The sequence below is a fragment of the Ceraceosorus guamensis genome, assembly GCF_003144195.1.
Source record: "Ceraceosorus guamensis strain MCA 4658 unplaced genomic scaffold IE81scaffold_23, whole genome shotgun sequence".
In the NCBI taxonomy this organism is placed as follows: Eukaryota; Fungi; Basidiomycota; class Exobasidiomycetes; order Ceraceosorales; family Ceraceosoraceae; genus Ceraceosorus; species Ceraceosorus guamensis.
Window position 1 is genome coordinate 149,500 of NW_020290018.1, and position 19,349 is coordinate 168,848.

Consider the following 19,349-nt stretch of genomic DNA (forward strand, 5'->3'; position numbering starts at 1 on the left):
GACTTTTGCACCAAACGCGACAGGCCTGGCCGCGTCGTGCGTCATGTGAGGCACCCAACGCGCGCGGTGCACGCATGTCGCTCGCTGATGCGCGGGCGTGAAGGTCCCAGTCGTTTCACACTCGCCATCTGCTGCGAAGGGGTCCGCTGCGTGCCTTGGATCTTCGGCTTTCCAATGAGCAGCGAGCGTAACATGCGGATTTCCAGATTCACCACTCCATCTCTCGATGCTTTGCCCTGACATCACCGAGAGGCACAGTGGAGAGCGGATATAGATGCGATCCGCATCACTGCATGACCCACTCTGCTCGAGACCGAAGCAGCCGAGCTCGTCGAACCCGGCAGAGACTCTTCATTTCAACGCAATGATGATGCTCATACGATTGCATCTCCAAGCATGGCAAAGTACACTCGAACGTGGCGAAAGCGGAAGGACACAGGGACAGACGGAGCAAAGCAGGCTGTTGGTGCTGCACATTCTAGATGCTCACAGCAGTCAGCTCAGTGGAGCCATCTCGCAACGAAACGCGTTGCCAGGGCTTTGTCCAGCACAACTGCATTGGCCAAGAAAGGCTGCGATTCGATCCGAATGAGGCCCTCGGATCAGTAACACGCTAGACGGCGCCGCACGACCGTGCATGACTCACTTCCATTTCGCCTACTTTCAGCGTTACGTGGCGGTCTGCACTCGCCATCGCCTCGTAAGTATCGCTGAGCTTGAGGGCAGGTATGTCGCTCAATTTAGAGATGAGCTCATCCTGCTTCAGCGAAGCGCTGGGACGAAGTGCTTGGAGACCCTTCAGCCACTCTCGATAGGGCAGCACTTTGGCGACCGGAAGCGTCGGCGCGAAAGATTTTTCGATGAGACTTGCCGGAGCTGACTTTGGATTGATCAGATGTACCACGTTGGTGGAGCTAGCAGAAGTGAAGCCAGGCGCACTGGGCGCGCTGGCGTAGCTCAAGATTCCGACTGCGGTATCGTTCACTTTGATCCAAGCAGAGAACGCGTTAGCTGTGCAAGGAACTTGAGCGCAAGAAGGCTCTCACTCACTCGAAATCCAGTCCACATCACCCAGCTCAGGACCTGTCGGCAGACTACCCAATGCCTCGGGCGTGGCCGAGCGGACAATCGACGGCCACCATTCGTCGGGATTCCAGACTCCAGTCCGATAGTCACCCATCAATTGGCCGCACCTGACCGACACTGCGTGTAGACCAGGAATGGTTCGGACTGCTTGGCAAACCAGCTTCTCTCCTATGAGCTTGCTCTCCTGCTCAAATAGTGACGGGGCGTTCAGTAAAGAGCCCAATTGCCGCACGTCGCAGGAGGTTTCACTCACGCCGTAGCCGCCCGACGCCCACTCTAGGGGCACCTGGGTAGACTCCTCGATGCGGACGGTCTCTGTAGGATTGCCGGTAAGAGTCTGTTTCACCGCTGCTACAGATGAGAGAAAGACCAGCTTGGCAGACTCTATAGCTGCCAATCCAAGCAGGTTCACAAGGCCCGCGATGCTCTTCTCGAAGCTCGAGAGCGGCAGATCAAATCGCACCGGCCAAGCGTTGTGAACTATCAAGCCCAGGCGATGACCTTGCAAAGCATCCTGAAATTGTTGGATGGTCAGATCCCAAATGTTGCCATCCACAAAGGTGAGCTTGTCTGACTGCGCTAGCGTCTGATCCATGGCGCGTTCTTCGAAAGCTGCGCTTTGGCGCTCGCGACCACTGGCATTTGAGGCATGCTTAGCCCTGTTGACGCAGATGATCGTCGCGTACTGCTTGTCTTGTAGTAGTTGCTCCACAAGTATACAGCCCAGACCACCAGTCGTGCCAGTGACCAGCGCCGCCATCGATTTGAACTTGCTTTCGGGTCTCCTACCGAGCTCGGTGAAGGGCTTCAAGCGTGCCTCCAAGTCTCTGCGGAAGTGACTCAATGTGTCGTGCGCTTGCTCCAAAGACGATGTGGTCACGGTTGTGGCATCGCCTTCGACCAGCCGAGCGACGGCGTGCTTTCGAAAGCAGAGCGAGGAGCGAAAAGGTTAGTCATCATCGCGCTTGCATGGTCGCGAGACATCGTCCTCTTCCAAACTTACCACAAGCTTTTGAGGAGTAGCATTGTCAAAGGCGAAGCTAGCAGGGATTGCCCGGTCTAGCTGTTCAGAATCGGTGGATCGACCATTCGCCAACCCTTGGACATTGTGGCGAACGGCTCGAAGCACTGCACCACGGATCAGCGATGACCTCAGAGAGTCCAGGCCAAGGTCGAAGAGGTCGCGAGACTCGGTCAATTCGGCGACGTCGACACCGAGAACTCCAACCAAGGTCTTCTTGACAAACTTCTCGACATCCTCCTTCGTCTTCAAGGTGATGTCGCTCTCTCCCGGTCCGACTAGAGGTCCGGTATCTCTTTCGTAGACTTGAGCCACCTCATCTGCGTACAGCTGCAACGCTAGCTTCTTTTTCACCGTGCCCTTGTCTGTCTTTGGTAGTGGTTTGCTAGGGGTCGCGAGCAGGATTCTTGACGGCTGAAAGAAGGCAGGCTTTCAGCATCTTAATCAGCAGATCCAGATCGGATCGAAAATTGCAGATGCTCACAAAGACCGTTGCAAAAGCCGGCTGCTCGCGATTGACACTGTCTACGAGCTTCATCAGCTCTACGAGGTCCGCCTCGCTCCATTTGCTGGCGTCAGTCGTCTCAATCAACAGCCCAGCTGACGATTTGCCATGCCCAAAGATGACGGCGGTCTGTACGGATGGGTGCTTGCAAGCCGCCGACTCGAAAGGCAGAGTCGGCACATTTTCGCCATTTGAAAGGATGACCAAATCTCCGATCCTACCGTCTAGCCTGATGACAGAGTCTGGAGCGTCGGGATGTCGTTCACATAGATCTCCCGTGTTGCAAACACCGGCCGAGGTCTCGAACGGCAATGGAACTCGACCCGTCGACTTGACCACCAGCTCAAATAGCTCTTTCGATTGCGTAGCTTGCGTTGGTGGGGCAGGCTCGAAAATGTAGTCGAACTCGGAACGAAGAGTGATCCATGTGCCTCCGGCATCTCTTTGCGATTCCGGCGCTAGCTCGTGGGCGCCCGCGACGGCGCCCTGTTGGGATCAGATTTTGGTTCTGAGTTAGTCGCGTCGCCTTGACACCACTTTGCTCGCTTCAGCTCACTGTTTCTGTCAGACCATAAGCGCTGCAGAGCTTGACCCCATTCTTGGCGAGCGTTTCTTGACTTTGTGGTCCAAGCGGCGCCCCGCCGTACCAGATTGCCTTGCACTTAGCCAAGGCCGCAGTAGCGGCAGCATCAATACTCATTTCGTCCAGCTGGGAAGGGACAATCAGAGCACGATCCGCTCTGCCACTTGTGAGCAAATGCGTCAGGGTAGAGACTGGTGGAGGAGGTCCAGGAGCGGGTGCCAAGGAAATGGCACCGATGGTCAATGCTGAGAACGATGCGCAAAGCAGGCATTGAGGAGAAATGAGAGACAAGCCTTTCCGATGAGGTCACACGAAGCCTTACCGAGGATCGGTCCGATAATCCAGCCGATAGCCTGCGCAAAAATCTTCGAATAAGCTTTGACCAGCATGGCGTATCTGCGCGCGCGGGTCTCTCACGTGGAAGAGTGGCGTTCCGGAGAAGAACCTTGAGCCCTCAAGATCGGCTTGAGTACTGGCATAAGCCGGATCGCGGTACCACCCCGCTTGAACCATGAAACTCCGGTGGGTATACTTGGCAACTTTCGGGAGTCCCGAGCTTTTGGTCACGGATAAGAGATGAGGATTGAGTATTAGCCAGCACCTGGACGAGCCTTTCATTCTAGGTGGCTCACCTTCCGCTGGTATGCAACAAGAGAATTGTTCGATCGTACTCCTGCTCGAGGAGCTCATCGAGGTCGTACATGAATGCAGGAGAATGCTCGACATTCGCGCTCGAGCCGGCTGTTGCTGCGGCAGTAGGCAAGGCCATGACATTTATGACCGATTCGCCCGCCACAGCAACCACGCTGCTTTGAAGCGCTTCGGAGACTTTGCCTGCCAGCAAAGCGAAAGGCGGCGCATACAGCAAGTGTGTCACGCCTCTATGCGTCTGCAGTAGCGCTGCAATGGTATCTGGAGGAGCACGAGGCGAAAGAGGAAACACCTGCGCCACAGCAAGCCAAGTCAGCATTTTGCAGACTCTGCAATTTCTCGACGGTGCAATCCGCTTGCTCACAGTGCAGCCCATCTTGATGATGGCAAAGTAAGCGGCCGTTTCTGCCTCTGTGCTTCCAGCCAAAGTGGCTACGACAGGCACAGACAGACTGCCATCGCTACCGCCTAGCGTGGTGATCTTTGTCCGCAAGGGTAGACCTGCGTCGATCAGGACCCGCACGTAGTTGTTTACTAGCTCTTCAAATGCCGAGTACGTAGTGACGTGCCATTCCCCACTTGCCGCTCGATAATCTTCGCGAAAGGTCGTCGTTGCATCATCTCGGGCCCTCACTGATAGCAATGAGGGCACCAAGATGGGCGTGTAGCGGACGTCTGGAACCGGCATGATGGATGTAATCCTAGGAAACGATTGAGGACCAATTATGTGAGGCTGGCGAGCGTGAACGGGTCTCTTGCCGCTTGGTCTTGGCTTCGATGTCCGAGGACAAACTCGCTCTATTTATACCTCTTGATCACTCTGACAGCTCATGGGGGATCATTTGAGCGTGTGGAGTAAGTGAAACAAAACTGCGCGCACCATAGACTGCTCCTATTCCTCGTCGGCCGGTGTCCCTGCTATAACTTGATGCGAAGCGTGAGGGCCTTTAGGATGAGCAATGCATGGAAGAGTGAGAGTGGCGAGCGTCCCTCACCATCCAGGTCATGCACAAGTCTTGAGTGAGAGTCAAGTGTGGCTGGCTCAATCAAGAATAGGGTTCGGCTTTACTACGCGCCAACTCACCCGCAGCTGCAGTCGTGAGTCTTGAGTCGCGGTTCGAATCATTTCAAGATTCACGTTCGTGCTGATTGTGCACTTGCTGATTGCTCATGCATGTCACGTCATGTGCATGGACTAGTCAGGCAGTCGTGAGTCAAGTATGATTAGTCGTCACGAGTACGTGTGTGTGGTTTCCGCGTCCGGCCGGCAACGCAAAATAACACGCAACACGCAACCGCAAGCCGCGCTTAGCGGCGGAGCTTGCAGATCCGCCAAGGCACAAGTCGGCCGAAACTCTCGATCGTGACTCGTGACTCACGACTTACGACTTTTGACTCAAACTCGATCCTGACTCTTGACTCATCAGACTCACGACTGCGGATGCCATGCAGCAGCAGCTGATGTTGACGCGACTGTCGTTGGCTCCGACACGTAAAGCTGATGACGTGAAGGGCGGTGCCAGCCGCGGTTGTCGATGCTGCTGTGCAGAGGCTGGACCGCATGCTGTACCGCCGGCATACACTCACTACACTCACTACAACTGCCCCGCAGCACTCGCACTTCATTATTTCTATCACACACAGTCAATGAGTCAATTTGCGTCTGTCAGCGTGAATCTTGACACCTCACGGTCTCACCACGTAAAATATCAACGACATCATTCATTGAGCTCCTGATGAGTCAAAGTGGCATGAATGCTGACGCATCCATCAGGCACATGCTTACGATCGCACCTCATCTAGTCCGACTATCTGCGCTCGCTCGATGGAGCCGAATCGTGAATCATTGATGGATCATGTAAGAAGGTGTTCCGCCGAGCCATCAGCTGTTGCCAACGCATAACATCGCGTCTTGTCCTGGTTGAACTTGTCTCTGTGACTCAAGGTTGTGCTTGGTTTCCGGCTTGATACCGATCACCCACGTATGTTGTAGAGGCGAGTCGCGGTCATGCACATCACGTAGCTTAATTCAATCGTAAAGGGAAATCTGACAAATCGTGAATGTCCGATTTAATTTGCAGCACAATCGATCGGCCCCAGACAAGATTCCATAACTCGAGGTGGATGACCGTGCAGGTTCAGTCGAGGAGGCCTCTGTCAGGACACGAGCCAGAAATTAATCGTGATCTTGCAAGCTTACTCGACTTTGTTCCTATCCGACTGGCTTGATCACCGACTCGATATCATGGCTACAAATGTTATGATCACAATCGTGAACCTTGACGAAGGCTACATCAGCCGATCAGCAATTCACGTGATCGTTCATCATCCACGAATTGTCCAATCGTGAATCGTGAATCCCATGTTGAGCGTTAGCGTCACGATGGCAGACCTCTACTGTGACGAAGACCTTTATTAAGCGTCTTGCACATCCTCAGCACGCGCTTACTGGCTCACAAGGTCACGGTCACGAGCTCTGCAAAGCGCGAGGGCTAAGCAGCGCAGCCTTGAAATTGAGCTGCTGAGGTCTGAGGATGCTTGTCGAATCAAATTAAATGTCATCGCGACGGCGCGGCAGGAGCGCGTGACATCTCCGCGAGCGTAGAGTGTCGAGTCGCGGATACTTGAGTTGCAATCGTGAATAATCAAGCGGTGCGCACGTGCGGCTCACTAATAGCGCAGTCATAGTGGCTGGATACCTACATGGAACGAAGACTCAAGAGTAGTCTTTGTAAACGTAGTCAAAGTGGTGAGTCAAGATTGTGGATCGCGAGTCGACCAAGTCTCACACCCCATGGCATGCACTTGATTAGTATATGAAGACGGGCCCGGCGGAGCCGTGAGTAGCCACACGCAGCGCGCCGAGTTGAGGCGGTGCGCATGCAGCAGCGGGGTCACCATGCGCGGTGGCGCAGCCATATCCCGTACCGGTATACAGTCGGAGTCAACTCGCGCAACACTCTGACTCAAAACTCAATCACGAATTCAGTTGACTAATCTTGAATTCAAGATTCTTGATTATATACATCGCGACGCACGGAATCTTGAACCGGACAATCTGCGGCCTATCTGAATAAAGAGGCATGTTCGTGATTTGCATACCGGTACCGTACACACAAATGTACGGCACACGCACAACTCACAATCTTGAATCTTGAATCTTGAATCTGACTACTGACGGCATGCTTAAGCAAGAATCTTGAATCGCTGGCTTCGCTAGCTGTTTCAACAGCCTAGTCTACGTAAAGGGCTCCATCCAGAGAGGCCGAGTGTGGCAAAGACTCAAAACTCATCACGACTCTTTTGTCTTTGCGCTGTTCCACCCTACATAGCGCTCGAGCAGCTATACACGCTGGCTGCGACTTGGCTTTTTGTACCTCAAGCTTAGAACGACAAAGCGGCTCGACTTAGGACTTAATTGAGATACAGCTTCAGGAGTGGTTTCGGTGTCGCAGCGTCGTTCGCTTCATGCAGCCGCAGGGGCCTGCGGGCGCCGGGTGGGGGGGAGCGTTGTTAACTCGGGACAGATAAGGTGATTTACCGTCGTATCCATGATTTGATCTACGTGATGGTATATGCGCGAGCAGCTGCTGGGCGCGAAGGGTGGGTGGGAGGCGCTGAAGCAGTCTCGCGCCTCACGCATTTGTGAGACTATCCGGCCCGACCGCAACACGCCGCGACAGTCGTGATGAGTGCATATACACATCAGCAGTCGTGATCAAGTTGGGATCGTGTGTCCGGTGCTGGTGACCGTAAAGATACACACGCAGCAGTCACAGTCGCGATCGAGTCAAGCGAAAAGTTGTGAGCGAATCTGAATGACCTGCAGACTGCCTCTGCCCAAGCAGCAGCAGCAGCAAAGCCCCTACGCATCGGTACGGCAGGTCAGTCGTGAATTTTGAGTCTGATGAGTGTGCGTGCGGATGTGATGTGTACCTGGACTGGTACCGGTCCGTGACAGCAGGCATCCCATCTGCTGCAGCGAAGCGCACCTTCAGCTCCGCTCATGACACTAGCGCGGCCCTGCAGCAAGGCGATCCGCCATGCCGCAACTCTGCCCGCAAACGCGACACTCGTGACTGATGATTAGCCCTCACAACTGAGCGCGTGTCCCCTCCGTCGGCGAACTTCCCGCTCGCAATTTTAAGGTCCCTATCCTCCTTCCCGCCTGGCTGAATCGATCGCAAACTCGTGACTGAGACTTTTGGTGGCAACAGCTTCCACTACTGTAGTAGTAAGGCGCGCTACAGAAGGGGCTTCGATCAATTCACCCTCGAACCCGCGGATCCCACCCTTTTCACTACTGTGGGTCAGGTCCTAATTACCCCTGCAGCAAGACTCGACGATTTCCACTGCTCTACACCTCCGCATCCTGGATCGGCTCGCCCTCGCAGTCCTAATACTAACACGGGCAGCGCATCCAGAGAGAACCTTTTTCTCCTTCCACGTCTCCCTTCTCTCGCTCAAAGACACCAACACACCTTCGGGCGCAGCACAAAGCATCCGACGCTCGCTCCATTGGAGCATCTGCAGGCTAGCCATTCACACCATTCGTCCTGTGCTGCATTGCAGACTGCCAAGTCAGCGGGGCTCACAGCCCAAGCTAGTCGGGCTAGGTAACGCCTTTGCATCCAGCCTGTCGAGCAAGGATGTACACTGGTCGATATTCAGCCACGTCGGTCACCAGTGGACGGGGTGAGAGCAGCGCGAGTGCCTTGTTTCCTTCGCAGCGCAAAGCGGGCTCTCATTCAACACGACCACAGACTGCCAGCAGCATCGAGAGCAGGTGGACGAATGGTTCAGGAACGCACAACAGGGGCTACTCGCCCATGTCTACGGATGTGGATGAGGACTCATCTTCGGCTTCGATCAGGCATGCGCACAGATCACAGCATGCAAACACCTTGTCACCAGTAGACCGGCGCGGGTCTTGGGACACCTCTTCTAGACTGTCAGACGAAGCCAGCTCTTCTCGTGCTGCGAACAGCCCCGGGCTCGATCCCAGACGAGAGCGCGAGCTACCGCCTCTGCCCCCGCCAAACGATGACAATGACGACGATCCTCGAGATAGGAACAATGCATCGCTATACTCATCTCAAGACTCGACTATCATTTCGCAAGATCGCTTCGGCAACCCGACATTCCAGAAGCGTGGCAAAGTGGCCATGCGTGCGGCTGGACAGGAAGCGATGAAAATGGGCGCCGGGTTGCGCAAGCTGGCGGGCAAGGCAGGTGCTGCTTCTGTAGCCTCTGCTCAACGATGGCGGACACACTCTCGACCTGATCAGCCGCCGTCGTCTATGGCAACGCCCGAAAAGACTACCAGTCGAAGCGGGTCAGGTGGAGGAGGTGGAATCAGCAGCGGGTTGCGAAGGCTGAATGGCCTCGCGTCCAAATCTGCAGTCGACCTGACTTGGTCCGAGCAGCGCAATAAAGCGCGCAATCGAAGTGCACAGAAGACCATAGAGGTCCCAGAATGGGATGCTTCCTTGCCACTTTTTAGGGACGACGCCGGGATAAGCCTTCCTACGAACGTGAAGCACAACGTGCATGTAGATGTCGGCCCGATGGGTTACACTGGTCTGCCAGCCTCTTGGGCTGATACTTTGGCACAATGCGGCATGGACGCGGAGGATGTCAGGGCGGACCCAAAGGGCGCAGCCGATTTGATCCGCAAGCATACTGCTTACTACGTCCAACAGGAGGCTCAGCGAGGTCAAGCGCCGGAGACGACGCGCGAGCTGCTGCGATCGCGGCTCGGGGACTATGAGGACTTGCACAGCGCAATCAGCACTCCTGAAACGGAAGAGTGGGACCAGTCGTTTGCTGACAGACAAGGTGCTGGTTCGAGAACGAGCAACAACGATGTGCGGCAAAGTATGTCGACCACCTACTCGAGCGTCTTGAATCGCGGTTGGGCGACGAGCCCCTCTTGGGACGACGCCCCTTCGATGCCGTCTTCGCCCAACAACCGGATAGAATCGTTGAGGCAGCCAAGCCCGGTCCTGCCCGAGGTAGGCAGCGATGAGGATTGGGGTGCCAATCTGATTGGTGCGTTGCCGCGTGGCCAGGACGCAAAGCAACGATCGCGCTCCGGCAACTCTATCAAAGGCTCCGCTCAGACTACGGCGCCGCAGCGCCAGATCTCTGCTGCAAATGCACCGACGCGGCCGCTCGGAGGCAACGCGCTCCCGGTCTCTCCTGAGGACGACATCAAGAACGCTCAAATCTCAACAGCGAGCAAGGCTCTGACCGGAAAGCCTCGAGCCTTGCGAATGTCCGAGCTTGCTAGTCGGAGAGATGCATCCCGTCCAGGGACAGGACAAAGCAGCAGGCCGGGAACAGCCGATACGCAGCGCGCAGCAAGCTCTGCTGGCCACGGCATAGCTGCCTCGGACGCATACGCAGGGTCGGACTCGAGTCACTCGCAGACCAGCTCATGGCTTCACTTTTCTCAAAATGGCGGAAAGGCCTTGCAGGTGCCTCAGGTTGCCGAAGCTCAGCCTCGCAGCGCTCCCGCTTCTGCTGCGGCAAGGTCCATCGCGCCGAGCATCTCTCCAGCCCTTTTGGCCGCGAGCGGCGGACGCAACGGATACCAAGCCCATGTCGCGCCACTGAAGGGTTCCAACTTCACTTTGCGCAATCTCAATGCTACTCGTTCGACTCCTTCACTCCACCAAGGCAGTGTAGCTTCAAGCCCTCCTCCACCGCTTCCTGTCTCTGCAGCTGCGGAAGGGTTTTACGTACCAAAAAGCGCAGGGATCCGTGCTTCGGGCGCGAGCCGCGTCTCCAATGGCAGTTCAGCCCACAGCGAAGCCGTTATTGGGCCAGCCCTCGTTGAGCGCAGGCAGCAGTCGGGCCAGTGGAGCTCAGCTCGGACGCGAAGTCGCGCAGGTAGTCTCGCCAGCAGTGTAGAGGCCTCCCATTCGGACTCGCACCACAGCGCGGAGCCTTCCGGACCACCACAAAGCCTAAGAGAACGACGCGGAGCTGGATCGCGCATACATCCGCCCAGCGCGAGGAAGCGCACCAGCAACGGACTGGTGAGCAGTGACGATCAGCAATCCCCATCGCCCGTCTCGCTGAGGTTTACGCGTCCGGATGGCGGCGCCGAGGCTCTTCGGCTGAACGCCGTCGAGACAAAATCAGATTTGCCTTCTGGCTCAGGCTGGCTGGTCTTTCCCGGTCAGGTCCCCAAGTCGCCTCACACTCCTCTCAGCGCACGCTCGCGACAGGGCTCTAAAAGCTCCACCTCCTCGGACACGCGAAAGTTTCCTGTGGAACCTGCTCCGGTTGTCAATGCCACTCGAGGTTCGCGGCGGTCTAGCAAAGCCGACAGCGCAGATCACCCGCCTGTACTGCCCCCGAAGGACTCAGGTGCGCCAAGCACTCCGCAGCGCTCGCCTGCTTTTGCACCCCATGATCGATCCGTGGCCGCTGAGGCCGATCTGACGAACGGACTAGGCGAGCGTTCAACCGCACAGCGCAGCCCAATTACGCCTCCACGATCTCGAGAGCCGCCTCCTTCGTCTTGGGGCACCACCGGGTCTCGTCCCAGCGGCAGCGCTCACGTGCCGAAGCTTTCTGTCAATCTGCGGTCCGGAAAGCTGGGCGGAGACGCGAGCGATAGGCAAAGCCGCGGATTTTTGGATGACTGGCTGTTCAGAGGGCTGGGCGACGCGAGCTCGACGTCTGCGGCGCAAAATTCGGCTAGTGCGGAACCAGCAGAGACTCGCATTCGCTCGTTGCCTCCAGTGTCTCACGACGACACAGCAGCGCATATTCCCAGTGCGTTCGAGTCGGGTGATGAAGGATCTGAGACAGGCGAAGGGACGCTGGGGCGAAGAGCGTCCATCTCAAGTCTTCCAGAGACGGAGGCAGGATTTGATGCTATGCGATCGCGCGCGGCCTCCCCTTGGGGCCCTCCAGCGGCTGATCAGGAAGCGCTCGATGCGGCTGCAGCTACTAGACCCAGCAGTCGGACCAGCCGTCCAGGCAGCCGTGCCAGTCAGTCTTCGAGATCCGGCCGCCACGGCTCTAGGCGATATGCAGGACGGCGAAGCGAGGATGCCAAGCGCTTTCCCATGTCGACGCACTACGCTTCAGGAGTCTTCGAGCACGAAGGCTTTTCTTTGGATGCTGAAGGTACTAGCACCTTTGCCGACCTCATGCGTCAACGACGTAGCTTCGATCTGGATGACATGATGCCGATCCAGCTGGCCTCGAGCGATCCCGTACCCCCCGTGCCCCGCCTAGACGCCGACAAAGACAAGTACTCTCGTCGATCGAGGATGACCTCGAAAGACGAGCTCAGCGACTCCCCCGCCAACATGACGAAAGTCCTTCCTGAACTCGAAGTCGAGGCGGAGGAGAAGGATGTCGGCGTCCGTGCTAGCCTGAGCACCTCGAGCCCCGGCCCTGACATGTACGCGTGGCTGCCCGTTGCATTGAGGCATCTTGGTGAGTACCACGGGGCCATGCTCTTCAAAGCGCATTGGACTTGCGTACACGCTCACCTTTTTCACTATCTATTCAGGCCCATTCCTGCGGGGAGAAAATACTTCCACAGTATTCGGCGAGCTGTCAAAAATCGGCGAAGGGGAATCGGGAGACGTCTATTCTGCCTCTCCGCTGCGAAAGGGCGGAGGGCCGGTTGCGATAAAAGTGATTCGAGTCGAACAGAGCACAGCGGAACGGGACGGCATGTCGAGGCTAGGACAGCTGGACAAAGAGCTCGCTTTGTGGAAGCAAAGTGGGCACGCCAACGTGCTTGGTTTGCACGATGTCTACTACTCCGCAGATGGCGTTGCGCCGGGCATTTGGGTCGCTCAAGATCTCATGTCGATGTCTCTTGCCGACATTATCGCGCTTCGCCCTGCAGGCATCGAGCTTTCAGAGTCCTCAATGAGTCGAATCGTCCTGGACGTCTCTGGCGCTTTGGACTTTTTGCACTCGAGAAACATTGTTCACCGCGACGTGCGTTCTGACAACATTCACCTCGATGCGGAGGGGATTGCGAAGCTGGCCGACTTTACGCATGCGGCCCAGCTTGCGCAGAGTCCAAGCCCTCTTAGCAAGCGCACGTCGGTGATAGGCACAGCATACTGGATGGCTCCAGAGGTGGTCAAGGCGGAACCGTATGACACCTGCGCGGACATTTGGTCCCTTGGAGTCGTCATATATGAAATGATTGAAGGCGACCCGCCTCGAGTAGATTTTCCGGCGCTGCGTGTGGGTACATCTCGTTTCGCTGACGTGCATGCACCATTCAGGGCGAATTGAGACCTCGGCTGAATTTCATCCCAATCGCGCTTCGCAGGCCATCACTTTGACCGCCAAGCTGGGCCTGCCACCATTGACATCACCAGAGAAATGGTCCGCCGCGCTTCAGCAAGTGCTGTCTTGGTGCACCGAGATGGACCCGTCCAAGCGACCTACGGCTGGCGCACTGGCTCCTGTGAGTAGGTTTACGGGGGCTATAGAGTAAGAGCGCCGATTTGCGACTTTGCTTACTCCGTCCTTCCCTCCACTTGAACAGAGCGATTTCTTATCGAAGGCTTGTCATCCTGCGCAGCTTGCCGCGCTCATCACGACGGCCCAAGCAGTGGAGGCGGACGCGGCTGCTGAGGAGGAGCTCGTAACGTCGGACGATGCGGATGACACAATGGATTTCATCGACGCCCATCTGCACGATCGTACTCGCGACTCTTGGGCCTCACAAAGCACTATTCAGGGATGAACAGAGTGCCCACTTATCGCGCACCTCTCGAAGAGCTATCTTTCATCTCTGGTCTCCTCACAACATCTTGCTATCGTTCTTTGCGCTGCTGTCTGCTGCAAACACACGTGTACAATATATGCTACTTCATCCCGCTGCGAACCCAAGCACTACTGTCAGAGCACACTTTTCATCTGCTAATTGCATACACGATTCATCCTCACGTTCATCAGAGGTCTGCTGTTGTGGCGGCAATCTTTGGTGTGGGCAAGGTAGGCGGCACGCCAGCTTGGCCAAGGTCTCCGCAATCGCTTGCACGATTGGAAAATCAGAGAGCTGTGGGCTACTGCGCGATTCGCGTCGCTGTTCGATCATGAAGACAGACCGAGCCGCCTGATGCTGTGTTCATCGAGTGGCGCGTGTCGAGCTCGACTCCAAGCGCGCTCTCCTGCATTGCGAATGCGCACGGGGTCCAGTCTTACCACGTCCGCAAGCAGTCGCGAGTCGAGTGTATCCATTCAGGGCTGTCAACCTTTTGTGAGAATCACGAATGGCGTGGCTCGTGCTTCGAGGACTCGGCGAGCGCGTCTGAGTGGGGGCCTGCGCGCTGGTCGTGCTTGGCAGCGATACACGTCTCGAATTGTGAGTACTACATGCGTTCACAAATCAAATCCCACTCTTTTGCCGCATACGATGGTGCTGTCGAAGGTCTCGGAAAGTCACGTACGACTTGCACGAGCGTCAGTGGCTTGGAAAGCAATCACATTGAGCGACGAAGCACTTGGGCGGCACGGAGGCCCATGCTGGGCTAGATTCGGACGTATCAAGATGGCGCGTGCGCGAGTTCCAATAGCATCAAGAGTGAGCACTGCCCGAAGTCGTAAAGGTGTGTATACCGCTCTTGCACTTTTGAACCACGAACGAATCGCTGAAAGGATATTCACATTAGGCCGCGGTAATAACCGATTGCTCACGGTCCCAGCTATAGCACCGATGGGTGGCCTCGCTGCATGCATGGGCACAGGGCGCCAAAATTTTGAATGAAGCTGCCGCGCGTGTTTGTACCTCGGTCGAGGAGGTGCTGCGTTCGATGAATGATGATGCTGAGAAAGCGGGTAACGTGAGCCAAGTCGCGTCGCGAGTCATGTTGAGCAAGCTCTGAGCATGGGCCGCTCTGGTCTGCGCCTGTCTCGTGGTGTCCTACCACGGGCTTGAGGTGAAAGGGATCGAATGCGTGGATCCTCTGCTGATACAACAACAACAACTGATGAGAGGGCGCAAGAGAGCGTCGACCACAGCAGTCACCGTAATTGCGGCGCTAGTCAAAGAGTCGGAGTCTCGAGTCGACGACCCGCAACGTACGCTGTGCTGTCCGCTTTGCGCTCGATCAGCGCAGCTTGGATTTCAGAATCAAAATTCAGAATTGTGGACGCGTTGAATCACGAACGGTATGCAAATTCGAGTCTGGCTTTATTTAAATCACGCACCATTATAAATCGTCCCAAATTCAGTTGTCACTAAAAGATTCGGATAGGCCAGAGCATTTGAAATCAATCATTCAACCCCTGCAGTTCCGCCATCAACCTTACAATCAAGAATACTCAAGACAACACTAGCGCACAGGTCAAAAGTCGAAACGTGACCTCGACGCCAGCAGGAGACTGTGATGCAGCTTAATCAAATTTGATTTAAGCGCACGGCCGGTGTATTGCAAGCAAGCAGCTCATGATGACCTGCATCGCCTCGACCACAACAAACACCAAACTCAACCACTCACCGACAGCCATCCGAGCAAGCCAAGTACCCGAGTGAGAACACCTCACTGCTCCATTCCGAGTCAGTAGTCCTTTGGCAAGTGGAGCTCAGCCATCAGGGGTGCTCGCCAAACCTGACCTCGGGGCCGCGAGGTACGAGAGACGCGCCCAAGCCGCGTGTTGGTTTTGCACCGTTTCGTCAGCTTATTCGAGTGTATAGAGCGACAACGCGCGCCCCTGACTCTGTGAGGTCGAATAGCATACACGAACCGCATGTCTCTAGTGCTGTGCTTTGGCACTGCAAGGCTCTCACAAGACCAAAAACGACACTGGACGACAACATTGGACCAGCATGCAGGGCAGCGCTGCGAACAACAAACACGAGGCTCCTTCGAGCACTTCCACCTCGAAGGCTCGCAGTATGAGTGGGGCAAGTGGTTCTCAATCGACTCAACAGCATAGCATCAAAGGCCCTTCCTCGACCACCAGCAGCCCTGGTCGCAGCGCAGGGAATGCCAGACCACGATCCTCATCGCGTCAGCACACGACTTCACAGGCCGAGGCGCCCAGACACAGCAGGGCAGGTGAGCACTCTGCAAGCGCAGATCAGGTTCTAGGCGGTGCTGCGCATCTCTCTACCAGCGCAAAAGCGCGTGCAGCAGTCAGTGGACCAGGTCGATTACCTCAGAGAAGGGCTTCGCACGACTCTGGCCAGCCTCAACCTCGCCTTGCAACTGCGGGCGCCTCGAGCAGCCATTTGCCTGCATGGCAACAAGCGACTTTGGCCCCTCACCATGCGCAGCAGATCTTTTCGTCCGTACACGGACCACCGCGAACGCAAATGAACGGTAGCGTGGGTACTTCCGTTCCTGTCGCGGCGATGTCCAGTCGGTCTACCAGTGGCGGCGCGCGAGGAGGAGCTTCCTCCAGATCAGTATCTGGCGGTTCCAACAGTGGCGCAGCGAGCAGCTACTCTCCCGGCTCTATCGCATACCCTCAAACTCCCCCATCTTTCGCGACCGAAACCTCAAGTGGCTTTGGAGCTGGAGATGCGACGCTCAATCCCGCCCTTAGTGGCCCTTTTGGGTCCACGCCGCTGCATTACAGTGGAAGAGCGGCTTCTTTGCCTGGTGGATCGAACGGCAGATCACAGGCGAGCACGTCTGGTTTTCATCAGATGAATGGCATGGCAGGGAGCGATGCTGGAGGTGCGGGGTCGCATACCGGATTGGGTCTCGGCGGCCTTGGGAGTTCGACCGCAGGTAGCGGATCAAGCGCAGCAGCAGCCTTGGCTGTGTTGGCTCAGCAAAATGGTCAGCTAGCACAACAGCTGGCTGTCATGGGAGGGTACTTACAAAATCAAAATGCCGCAGCAGCGATGCAGCAGGCTTATGCTCAGCAGTGGAATGCGGCGCAGCAACTGTCGTACGAACGGCATACGGCGGAGTTGACGAATTGCATCATCGCATTCTTGAGTCCCATCTTACCTACGGAAGAAGAGTACCGGATCAAGGAGGCCACAAGGAGGCAATTGGAGCGACTTGCTGGCAAAGTCAGTCCGGGCGCTAAGCTGTTGGCATTCGGTAGCATGGCGAACGGATTCGCTCTCAAAAATTCTGGTGAGCTTGAGGCGTCGGCTTCTGTAAGGAGGATGCACGCTCCGATTCGCTGATTGGAATTGCTGCATGACCTCAGACATGGACTTGTGTTGCTTAATCGGCAAAGACGAAAATGGCAAGACACCAGAATTTAATGCGTCTGAATTGGTGGAGACGTTGGGCAACTTAATACGGCAAGGTACGCGTCAGGAGGTGTTGAGCGCCTTGGTGCACAGCCTTATGCTTGATTCCTTGTTTTCCTCACGCAGAGACAGACTTTACAGTCATGCCTCTTCCCAAGGCTCGCATACCAATAATCAAAATTAGCAGGCGTGAGTATCTTGTCGCTCGTTTCTCCTACTCTGCCAGGTCTTTGCTCACAGGTCGCCCTTGTGCAATCGCGCTTCCTGCCAATGCAGCGGCGAGCGCCGAGCTCCCTTACGAAATTTCTTGCGACATCGGATTTGAGAATCGCCTTGCATTAGAAAATACCCGTTTGCTCTTGAGCTATGCGATGGTCGACCCACCACGACTGCGCACTTTGGTGCTCTTCTGTAAGCGGCAATGTTTGCTAGGGTCACTCGAGAAAAGCTTTCAGCTGAAGCGCGTCCTCTTTCATGGTCATGTCAGTGAAAGTGTGGACGAAAAGGCGGAAGCTCAATTCGCCGTACACAGGCACGCTTTCCTCATATGGCTATACCTTGCTCGTCTTATTTTTCTTGACACACGTTAAGCGTGAGTGCACAATAAGGAGCGTCGTTGCGGACACACCCACTGATACTTCTCGTCTCCCTTTGACCTACAGGCCCATCTGTCCTCCCAAACTTGCAGAGAATCCCGCCGCCGAGGGTACTGACGCAAGAGGAGATTGAGCTGAATGGCCACAACATTTACTTCTACGACGATGTCGCCACCCTGCGGCAGGAGTGGGCCTCGCAAAATACTGAAAATGTCGGAGAGCTTCTGATGGACTTTTTCAGATATTTTTCGAAGGAATTTGCGTACAGTCGAGACGTGATCAGTTTGCGGACCGAGGGCGGGCTCGTACCCAAGGACGGCGATGCTTGGTCGGCAGAGGTGAGTCCAGTGAGATGATCGACTCCACATGGGCCAGTGCACTGATCCTCTTCGTCCTGTTGCTGCCGCCAGCTTTGTATTGAGGATCCCTTTCAAGTGGGCTACAATGTATCGCGCACAGTCACGAAGGATGGCTTATACACCGTAAGTCGTGCTCCTGCTTTCGCACCTCCTTGCCTATGCTCACTTCGCCTTGCTTTCGCACCCCCTTGCCTACGCTCACTTCCTGTTTCTCTCGTAAGATTCGAGGCGAGTTTATGCGTGCCACCAGGATTCTGACTAGCAAGCAAGGCCGAGTGTCGGTTGCGCTAGCCGAGCTATGCGAAGAACGAGAAGATATCATTTCACGGGCGCCCGACCTGCCCTACCGCCCTCGGCAAGGCAGCTACTACGCGCATGGCAGCGCGATACCGACCGGGGTGGATGCGAGAACCATGCGAGAGCTGTACCAAGCTCAGAGGCGACACGACGCGCCCATAGCAGGCGCATTCGGTGGAAGCTTTGCATTCGAAGAAATGGCGCGTGGACTTGGTCAAGGTCAGAGTCAGCGTGGAGCGATGGCCCGACCCACGGCTGCCATGCTCGCTCCGCTGAGTCAAAGTGGCGGTTTGAGCCAGCAGAGATTACAGAGACCGGGACGAGGGACGTGGCGCTACGGACCTCCTAGCAAAAGCAGCGGCACAGACCAAACGACTTCGCACATCTCCTCCGCACGTAGCGAAGATGGCACGGGCCCAAGCAGCTATGAGCCTCGTAACTTTGCGCGCGTCTCTGCGCGGACCTCTCCGACATACCGACACAACACGATCTCGCATACAAGTGGCCTCCTGGGCGAAGCACAAATGCTGGGCTCGGAAGCTTCAATGCAACGAATGCCTCCTATCAGCCAAGCGGAGACAGGTCATCTGCTGGCTCCAGAGGTTCCAGAGGGCGCGGGGACCAGGTCGCACAGGACCAATTCGGAGGGCCAAGGCCTGAACAGGTCTATGAGTTTGCCGAGAGGCGGTCAACCTGATCCTGTTCCGATGCCAATGCCGGCCTCGATCATGCAAAGAGGTGCGCAGCTCCCACTGCGCTCGGAGCCAGGCTCTCCATCACGCCTAGGGCGCTCCCCGTATGGGGACTTCGATGCGTTAGCTGCTATCAACGACATCTCTTTGGACAGCGGTGTACGCGCTGAATCTCGCAGCACATCCGGATGCTCTACCGGAGGACGGCCATCACCGATGCTGGCTTCATCGTCGGACGCTGGCGGTCCCTATCGCTCTCATCCCCCCTGGACTTTCTTGCAGCCACCCATCGGTACAGGCAGGGTGCCAGAGCATCACGCAGCATTCGAAGACGACAGTGCGGCTT

The 19,349-nt window shown here is 56.2% G+C and overlaps 3 protein-coding genes across 3 annotated transcripts; 2 read left to right on the top strand and 1 right to left on the bottom strand.

The window, feature by feature from the left end:
* Positions 1-478: 478 nt before the first annotated feature.
* Positions 479-5,031, bottom strand: IE81DRAFT_340973 (acetyl-CoA synthetase-like protein; the record flags this gene model as incomplete). Its single annotated transcript, XM_025515630.1, has 10 exons — positions 4,211-5,031; positions 3,828-4,138; positions 3,613-3,751; positions 3,518-3,548; positions 3,169-3,440; positions 2,592-3,098; positions 2,090-2,521; positions 1,051-2,005; positions 647-1,011; positions 479-553 (listed from the first exon to the last, which is right to left on the bottom strand). The coding sequence occupies exons 1-10, from the start codon at positions 4,532-4,534 to the stop codon at positions 479-481; spliced, it is 3,411 nt and encodes a 1,136-aa protein (XP_025370236.1). The 5' UTR covers positions 4,535-5,031.
* Positions 5,032-8,495: 3,464 nt separating this feature from the next.
* On the top strand, positions 8,496-13,585 carry IE81DRAFT_346871 (hypothetical protein; the record flags this gene model as incomplete). The annotated part of the gene is made up of 4 exons (XM_025516085.1): positions 8,496-12,306; positions 12,383-13,077; positions 13,166-13,303; positions 13,385-13,585. The coding sequence occupies 4 exons, from the start codon at positions 8,496-8,498 to the stop codon at positions 13,583-13,585; spliced, it is 4,845 nt and encodes a 1,614-aa protein (XP_025370237.1).
* Positions 13,586-16,696: 3,111 nt separating this feature from the next.
* IE81DRAFT_289310 (PAP/OAS1 substrate-binding domain-containing protein) lies at positions 16,697-18,334 on the top strand (the record flags this gene model as incomplete). The annotated part of the gene is made up of 8 exons (XM_025511813.1): positions 16,697-16,937; positions 17,014-17,115; positions 17,186-17,248; positions 17,336-17,470; positions 17,547-17,651; positions 17,722-18,002; positions 18,066-18,137; positions 18,236-18,334. Coding segments are annotated over 8 exons (1,098 nt in total), but the record flags the coding sequence as incomplete, so codon positions are not given.
* Positions 18,335-19,349: the final 1,015 nt, after the last annotated feature.